This window comes from Arachis hypogaea, chromosome 17 (genome assembly GCF_003086295.3).
Source record: "Arachis hypogaea cultivar Tifrunner chromosome 17, arahy.Tifrunner.gnm2.J5K5, whole genome shotgun sequence".
NCBI classification, from domain to species: Eukaryota; Viridiplantae; Streptophyta; class Magnoliopsida; order Fabales; family Fabaceae; genus Arachis; species Arachis hypogaea.
The window spans coordinates 127,919,401-127,928,278 of record NC_092052.1 but is presented as its reverse complement, the minus strand read 5'-3'; the positions used below and the strand labels follow the sequence as shown (position 1 = coordinate 127,928,278).

Sequence of the window (8,878 nt, the reverse complement as noted above, 5' to 3'; positions counted from 1 at the left end):
ATGCATGCTGCGTTGATGTGGACAATCAGTGATTTTTCAGGGTTTGGCAACTTATCTGGGTGGAATACGTACGGTGGGAGAGCGTGTCCTACGTACAACTTGGATACTGAGTCTAAACGACTCACCTTCAGTCAGAAATGGTATTTCATGGGTCATCGGCGCTTTCTGAGTCAAGGCCACAGATTTCAGCATGACCGGGTCGGATTTGATGGCAATGTAGAGGTCAGAGGTCCCCCTGTAACATTTTCGGGTGGAGATATTTTGAGACAATTGGATAATGTGTATGTCACACTTGGCAAGGTGCAAACGGTTACCGGTAAAAGAGCACGCAGACATCAGGTTGCATTACAAGATGAGTCTTCTTGGAAAAAGAGGAGTATTTTCTTTGAACTCCCATATTGGGAATATAATTTATTGCGTCACAATCTGGACGTGATGCACATAGAGAAAAATGTGTGCGACAACATAATGAACACGATACTGAACGACAGTGATAAATCCAAGGACAACCTCAAAGCTCGAAAAGACCTCCAGCTGATGGGAATTAGGCGTGAACTCTGGCCTCGGGAAGATGGAAAGTATCCTACTGCAATATTCTCTATGTCAAATTCACAGAAGGACATCTTTCTTAGAAATTTAAAGAATGTGGTCTTTCCAGATGGTCATTCGAGCAACATATCTCGCTGTGTTGACCTACAGCAGCGAAAACTATCCGGCTTGAAAAGTCACGACAACCACACTCTCATGGAACATCTTCTCCTGATTGCATCAAGGAATGTATTGAAAGCCCCAGTGGCAGTTGTCCTGGCTGATTTCTCAACTTTCTTTCGACGACTATGCAGTAAATCTATAGACCCTCATCAACTTCCTCTCCTACAGGAACATGTGGTCCTCACTCTTTGTCAACTGGAGATAATTTTTTCACAGTATTTCTTCACAGTTATGGTACACCTAACCGTGTATTTGGTCGAAGAGGTATTCCTAGGGGGCGGGATGATTTATAGGTGGATGTATCCAATTGAAAGATAACTATAGGACTAATTTTACATTGCTACTATTTCGAAAGCTAACAACCTAACACACATATCTTGCTCGTAAAGGTACCTATGTCATCTCAAGCAGTACGTGTGTAATAGGACAGCATAGGAATGATCGATTGCCGAGGGCTGCTTATCCGATGAGATTCTCACTTTCTGTTCACGATACCTGGATAATGTTGAGAGCAGGATCAATCGACCATTGCGTATTGATGATCGACCGAGCAAAGATGTGACTGATACCATGACAAGCATGTTCCCATTGATTGTCAAAGCGGTAGGGGATGCGGTACATATGAATCTTTCACTAATCGAGAGACTTCAAGCACATCGTCACATGTTGGTCAATTGCACAGCTGTGGAGAATTTCTTAGAGTAAGTGCAGTTATTTCAGCTAGGATGATGATGTACCCCAAGGCACTCCTTGTTATAACCTTTGACAATAAATCCTTGTGGTATGACCAGGGATTTTAGGGCTAGCAAAAAAAGACAGCTACGAAGTATTGGAAAAAGAAACGAAGCCTACATTGACAAGGTTGTCCATAGAGAATTTGCCGAGTGGTTCAAGCATGAGGTGAATCTTCTGTATGGCTCTTCCATTTATAGTTTTGATGGTATCTTGCTTTCTGTTTCTCAACTGAATAACACGTATATTTCATTGGTAGATACCACTGGGAAGTACTATGCACCCGAGAGAAATGTAGTGGCTCACATGTGGCCCCAATATTTAGGCAAAGCGCTTTAAGGCGTACAATGTGAATGGATTCAGGTTTAGAACCCTACCAAGAGAGGATGGAATGAGAACCCAGAATAGCGGGGTTTGTGTCACTTATGACACTAGAAGTTATGCAACCTTTTGTGACAGTAACATGGCTGTTGGTGGCGTCTCGTATTATGGGAGATTGGTAGACATCATTGAGCTGAATTACAGTGGTCAATTTTCTGTGGCCTTGTTTAGATGCATCTGGGGAGACACCACGTCTGGTAGAGGCATAAAGCAAGACATTTTGAGACACACATGTGTCAACTTTAGTAATTCGATACACACTGGTGATCGTGAAGATGACGAGCCGTACATTCTTGCATCTGAGGCTCGCCTTGTTTAGTATGTACTAGGTTATTTAGTCTTTAAATTAGATATAATTTGGTATTATATATAATATTGTAGTTTTACTATTTTTTAGGATGAAATTAGTGAAACAAATTTGAAAATTCATCTATTTTTTTTATAATTATGAAAACCGTGAATTAGTAGTAGTGTTATTTGAGAATTCATCTATTCCTTTTTTATAACTATGAAAACTTGTTTGAATTAGTAGTATTATTATACTATCAGTTTGACCCATATCCGAAAGATCTTATTTTTTATATATCTCAAGGCCCACACCAATCTCAAACCTTGAAGAGGTTAAACTAAATAAATAAATACCTAGCATTACTCACAGCATCCCCAGTCGCTCGTGCATCCCCACTCCCACGCAAGCTGAATCCTTATTTTCACTACCCACGCCGTCAGATCAGAGCAGCGTAGTCGGCATTGTTGCGCCTTTAGCTCCCTCACGGTACCGTCAGTCAACACCTCTTCCACACGATCGTCGTGCTCGTTGAGGTAACAAGTTCCAGCTCTTTCATGCTAATAGTTATGTGCCTCATATTGGGTCAGTTGCTTATGATGTGACATGTATCATTAGTTGAATGGGTGCACTATATATCAATGCTATTATAAAGAAATCTCATAACTTGGCATCCGCTGGTCACAAGTATCAATTAATTGAGATGCTGACCCTTTCTATTCGCATGCAATCAATCTTTTGTATTTAATTTTTATCAACTTAACACTAACTCCAATTCTGTGTGGGTATGAACATTCATAGATTAGACATAATTGGTTTTGGGGGAGGGGGATTGCATGTTCATATATTCAATGTCACTATAAAAAGGGGTTAAATAATATGCATGTGATAGTTTGATCAAATTTCTGATTTAATTTTTCACAATGGGGTTATGATGGCTATTAATTGTAGGCATATTTTCAAAAATAAAAAAAATGTTAAATCGATACACCTGCTAGGAATATGACTATTGATAATGGTAATGGTGAATCTAATGGAGTAAATGGTGCTCATGCATAGAGAGAGCTTTAACTTTATGAAAATTTATCTTAATTAATTCTATTGTGATTATTAATGATGGCTGTTAACTTTAATTATAGTTTCTTAATTAAAAATATCTGGAATAAATACACCTATAATAAATAGGAATATTAATAATTGTAATTAATAATCTAATGTACTGGACCTGGCTCATGCAATTAGAGAATTAGGAAAACTAGTAATTTATTTATGCTATGTGTACTAGGTTTCATTTTTCCAAAAGAATGAACTAAGGCTTTATTAGTGTCCCCATCCATTAACAACTTTCCCTTTGGACTTTGATTTTTCTAATTTACATGTAGTTGGATCATTTGGAAAAAGAGTTGTTAATATAATTAATATATGTACGTATATATACTAGTATTTACTATCTTGTAACATAGTTATAATATGCGTAATGCTATTAGCCTAAGACACGGTGGAACATAATTAATAGCCTGTAAATGTAGTCAATTTTAGCTAATATCGAATGTTTAATTAATGGGATTTAATACAAAATAGAAGGTGAAAGAGAAATAGCAGTTATTTGTTGGTTAATTATTCTATTCTTCCATGAGATATTAATCTATGTTGGCATGCTACATGTGTTTACAATAGGATTTTAAGATGCCCAGGAAATTAGCTAATGATATACTTATGTATGGCTCACATGTTGGGCACGTTGAACACATTAATACCATTTTTTATATTTTTTTTTATAGATTCTGAAGGAATAGTCAAGCAAGCTAAAATGAGTATGAGGGAGGCTATGGAGCGGTCTCTTAATGGTAGCAAGATCATACTGAGGTTCAATGAGGAACTGCAAGCAGTCGGAGATGGAGCTGGCCTGTTGAGTGGCATTCTAGGAGCGCTGAGTTCTGATTACAGCAAATTTCCTATATGTGAAAAGAGTTGGGCAAAAGTGCGGGGCAAAGATAGGGTTTATGATGATTGCATAAAGGTAATGACTTTCGGTATTGTTTAATCATATCAAACCTTATAACTTGCAATTACTTACGGCTGGACATTGTCGTCGCAGGAGATGTTCCACTTTCAGGATAACAGTGGTAGAATCAAGAAAACACTTTTGAAACAAATGGGGAGGTCGTGGAAGGACACAAGGGGGAGGCTGTATGACTCGCATTACAAACCAACAAGGACACTTGAGCAGAATCTTGAGAATCGCCCGAAGGGAATTCCTAGAGAGCATTGGAGGTGGTTCATTGACTATCGTAATGATCCTGCAACAAAGGTACCCCATTTATTTAATTATGACCAGGCCAATTCAATCTGTAACCCACAGATTCAATCTGATTGAGTGATTTAACCGGTTTAATTCTAATAACTATTGATCTAAAATCTGATCTAATACAGGTAATTTTTAAAAAAAATGAAATCCTTTCAAATCTAAACATGCAATTTTGATCATTTTTTGATATGATCTGATATTCTTAAATAGTTTTTATTCCAATTGATTTGAATATGAACCCTGTTATTTAATATACATGTGTAATTAAATTTAATATAAACATATACTCAGCACATGTCACGGTCCAGAAGGAATGTTTGGCTAAAATCATAATATATACTTGCATGATGATGAGATTGATGTACACCAACTTTCATTATTACAACCTTGTTGTTTGTCTGTTACCGTATAAGACTTTTGATTTAATTTGAGTACCCCTATTATTATAAGGTGGATACTACAATGAAGATCTTATAATTGTCTTCATGTGAATATATTTCTTTTTGACCATTGGATGATGGATTGAATGGTTAGATTATTTTGATATTTATAAAAGTGTTATTTTTGTTTAAAGTGTGGCTAAATAAATAAACCACACTTTTAACCAAAGCATCTTCATGAGAAGATATTTTTGCCATCTTCATTGTAGTATCCACCTTATTATAATTTATGCTATATAATTGTTATTGGGCTATGTCACACATGCCTGCTAAAGCTTTTTAAATAGGGATTGTATTTACGTATTAGAAATACAATAACATTGTTAACTTCTTATATGTAAATAGGGACCGCATGCATATAACTATTGTTCTTGTTAAAGCAATACTTAACTTAAGATTACGTACAGTTTATTCAATTTCCACACTTTCTTACTTACTGCCCCATTATTTTGAGTCTATTGCAACGTAGGATACATATATACTACATAGTTATATTTATTACTTTAGTGAACAACAGCTTACTGTTGATTTTAAATAGGCGAAATACAAGCAAAATGCGCTGAATCGAAAGAAGCAACTTTACACGCACACTGGCGGTTCTAAAGGCTTGGCTAGGGCAAGGGAAGAAGAGGTAATATAAATTTGTAATCAAGTATAAGTGGCATTTAGTGTTGATTTATTTATAGAGTAAAACAACAAAGAATTATTGAAAAAATTTAAAGAAGTGAAATTATTTGCATAAATTGTATTGTACAGTTAGAAAAGCAAGGGAGGAGAGTTGGTAGGGGAGAAGTATGGATCCTAAAGCACAAGAGACCTGATGGAAGCTATATACATGAAGAAGCTCGGAGAATTGGTGTAAGTACACCTAATCATTTATGCTGTAACATGTTGGGTTTAGTTATTAAAATGTCTTGAGTATGCTATTAGCCTAGTGTGACTGTGTAATTTTATTTATGCCTGCAGAAAAAAATATCTGAGATTGAGCAGCTTGATGAATCTACAAGAATATTGTTAGAAAATGATTCTCTTGTCCAAGCTCTCGGTAAAGAGCACTCGGGTAGAGTGCGTGGGATAGGACACGGGCCGACACCAAGTCAACTCTTCCGTCTGAGCTCGCAGCCGCCGGTGGATAGAGCTCAAGTAGAAGAGGCCCAAAGGATGCTGACTGAACTACAGGCGGAGGTGACAACTGAAAAATTGAAGCCGAAAGCAATGGAGGATGAATTAGCAGCAGAGAAAACGAATAGACAGGCAATAGAGAGTGTGCTGAGTTATCTGGTCCAACAGCAATGTGGGGAGCTGCCTCCGAACATCGCTGCACAGATGAATTCTCTGGACGGACATGGCGGAAAATAGAAATTAGATTTTATGTGATACTTTGTTTTTTGCTATATGTTTAGTTTATGTTAAGTATGCAGCATTAATTATTAGCCAGGTACTTTACCTTTTTGGATGACTATTGAAATACTTTATTGACATTATTAAAATAGATATGTTAGTTTGCTTCGCAGTTAAATATTCATGAGCTTTTTTTCCATAGTGCAGAATTTTAGAGATAAAAAAGGGTATAATATTCTTTAAATAAAAAAGATGAAAAAAATAATAAAATATAATAAAAACTTTTAAAAAATATTAAATAACGATATGATTCTTTAGATAAAAAGAAATTAAAAAAAAACCGCCGCTAAACTATTCGCCGCAAAGTTCAAGATTTGCGGCGGTTATGCCAGCGGTTGCTGGAAACCGCCGCGAAATGTGAATCCTGCGCCTTTATGCGTTACGTATACTATTTCGCGGGCAACCTGTAATTCGGCAATTAAACCGCCGCTATTCTACGCGTTACGTATACTATTTTGAATTTAATTTTATTTGTTGAATTTTAATAATTATAGGGGTGGAGTAGATACCCGCAAAAACGGGTTAGGGTTTAACTTTTTACTACCTATGGATAGGAATGAGACAGGTTCTATGAGAATTATTGTAGGACGGGACAGAATCGAGTAAAGTAAAAATTTGCCCCTATCTATCCCATTACTATACATCCTCCTCCCTCCACTTCTATGGTCACATTTATCTCCATTCTCCACCTTCGAGCTCGACAGTTGTCAGATATGACTCTGCCACTATCATGCCATTCTTTCTCTGCCTCTTTCCACATCCACTTTTAATGTCACTTTTCAGTTTTTTTTCTACCACATTTTGCACTTCTACCTTCATGATCTTATACCATTTTCTTGAATCTCTAATACACTCAATGCTTTCCACTCTTCCATCTTTACCTCTTTTCTTTTATGATGTCATTGTGTGTGTCCCTCTCTTCTCTTATTTTCTATCACGTTTTTTTCTCTCATTCGTATATTAATCACTGTTGTGTTCTCTCTTTTTCTATTTTTCACTCTCATGATGTTTATTTATCTGCTCTCCACAGTCACATTGTCCACCTCTACACTACACCGCCACAACGCCGACTTCTGCTATACACTATTGTGTTATCTACCTCTATAACTCTTTCCTTTTCTTGTGCTTCTTGTTCTTTTATTTTATTGATTTCTCTATTTTTTAATTTATATGAAGATTTTATTTTAGTGCTGAATAATTAGAGTAAGGTATTATTGATGCTGAATGATTATGTAGTTTGTAGAACATCATTTAATTTTTTTAATTTTAAAATTGATCCATTTATTTATTTTATGATTAATTAGTTGATGTTGTTGATGGTGAGGAATTATAAAAATTGGGATAATGAGTTTCAAATGTGATTTGGGGGTTGGTTGTGGGTGGAGATGAATGTAAAGGGGTAGTGGTGATGAATGATGGTTATGTGGTGGGGTTGGGTTAGGGTGGCGGTAATAGTGGATGAGGTGGAGGTAGAGTTTGAAAATCATAGAAAAGATAAGGGTTAGTTTTGAAATTTTGATTGATTTTTGAAAGAAGTTAACAAAACTTTAGGGTTTAAATATTTTTGTCAAAAGAACCTTATCTTTCATTGATATAATGTCAATTTTATTTTTTATGGGTAATATTATTAGTTGTTTGAACATTCATAAATAAAAATGGTAATTTATCCTATACAAAAATATATATATAAAAAAAAACTTGTTGAATCATATCAACAGTCAAGGTATTCAATCGACAACCTCTTTGAGCTAAGTTTTTAAAATAAAAACATACATAGTAACCATTTTTAATATTAAAATAATAAAATCAATGAGTAATAATTTTATTGTTTTTAAAGTATAATAATTATTCAATAATAGTAATATATAGTTTATTATATATTAAATTAAAATATTTATATTAGAATTCTATCTTTTTAAAAAATTTTATTTAAATAATATTAGCAGTTAAATTTATAGATATTTTTTCATGATATATAAGTAAAATTTTTAAATTTTTTTATTCTTATATTAAAACTGATTTGAACAAGTACAATTCTAACATAAGATAAAATTTGTCCTTGAATATCATTTTTGTATGTTATCATAACAAAAGAAACAATTATGTAGAACTGTTTTTGTTAAAATTTACTTAAAATTTTTTTATGTTATAGTATCTTATTTATTATTGAAATCAAAGTAATATAACTAACATTATTATCTGTTAAAATTTACTAACATATTTTATCTATTTTTGAGTTAAAATAGATGTATTTAATTTGTATCTTAAAACGGTTTTATATTTCTTTGGTAGTTTAAATACCAATCAAATCGCTAAAAATAAGATGAATATACAATTGAATGCACAATATCTTTGTTTTAACTCTTGTGAAATGATAGAAAGAATTTATGTCTAAAGTCTTAAATTATGTATATGTAACATGATAATATAACAAAAGTTTTTCTAACCAACTTGGGTTGGTCGAGTGGTCAGCTCACTCGTTCGCTTAAGTAAGTGCCGGGGGGTTCGAATCCCACCTTATGCATGTAGCAACCCATTGGCCAGCGGCAGGCCCTTAAAACTCAGATCCGCAATGAATTAGTCATTGACCTGTTGGGTTGGGGGATACCGTGGACAACC

The 8,878-nt window shown here is 34.7% G+C and overlaps 2 protein-coding genes across 2 annotated transcripts; both read left to right on the top strand.

Moving 5' to 3' along the window:
- On the top strand, positions 1 to 2,143 carry LOC112763931 (uncharacterized). The gene is made up of 4 exons (XM_025809471.1): positions 1 to 926; positions 1,227 to 1,412; positions 1,503 to 1,698; positions 1,769 to 2,143. The coding sequence occupies exons 1-4, from the start codon at positions 1 to 3 to the stop codon at positions 2,141 to 2,143; spliced, it is 1,683 nt and encodes a 560-aa protein (XP_025665256.1).
- A 322-nt stretch (positions 2,144 to 2,465) lies between these two features.
- Positions 2,466 to 6,364, top strand: LOC112765508 (uncharacterized). Its single transcript, XM_025811405.2, has 6 exons — positions 2,466 to 2,646; positions 3,892 to 4,130; positions 4,209 to 4,421; positions 5,397 to 5,489; positions 5,615 to 5,716; positions 5,825 to 6,364. Exons 2-6 carry the CDS (start codon positions 3,921 to 3,923, stop codon positions 6,215 to 6,217), a joined length of 1,011 nt encoding a protein of 336 aa, XP_025667190.1. The 5' UTR covers positions 2,466 to 2,646; positions 3,892 to 3,920; the 3' UTR covers positions 6,218 to 6,364.
- The last annotated feature ends 2,514 nt before the right edge of the window (positions 6,365 to 8,878 follow it).

What these genes read in the sequence shown, in the direction of transcription:
- LOC112763931 (XM_025809471.1), top strand. Translation starts at nt 1, where the DNA reads ATGCATGCTGCGTTGATGTGGACAATCAGTGATTTTTCAGGGTTTGGC. An exon ending in CTGGAGATAATTTTTTCACA is followed by an intron (nt 927 to 1,226) that starts GTATTTCTTCAC and finishes TGTTGAGAGCAG; the next exon opens with GATCAATCGACCATTGCGTA. An exon ending in ATAACACGTATATTTCATTG is followed by an intron (nt 1,699 to 1,768) that starts GTAGATACCACT and finishes CCCAATATTTAG; the next exon opens with GCAAAGCGCTTTAAGGCGTA.
- LOC112765508 (XM_025811405.2), top strand. Translation starts at nt 3,921, where the DNA reads ATGAGTATGAGGGAGGCTATGGAGCGGTCTCTTAATGGTAGCAAGATC. An exon ending in TTTATGATGATTGCATAAAG is followed by an intron (nt 4,131 to 4,208) that starts GTAATGACTTTC and finishes TTGTCGTCGCAG; the next exon opens with GAGATGTTCCACTTTCAGGA. An exon ending in CTAGGGCAAGGGAAGAAGAG is followed by an intron (nt 5,490 to 5,614) that starts GTAATATAAATT and finishes TGTATTGTACAG; the next exon opens with TTAGAAAAGCAAGGGAGGAG.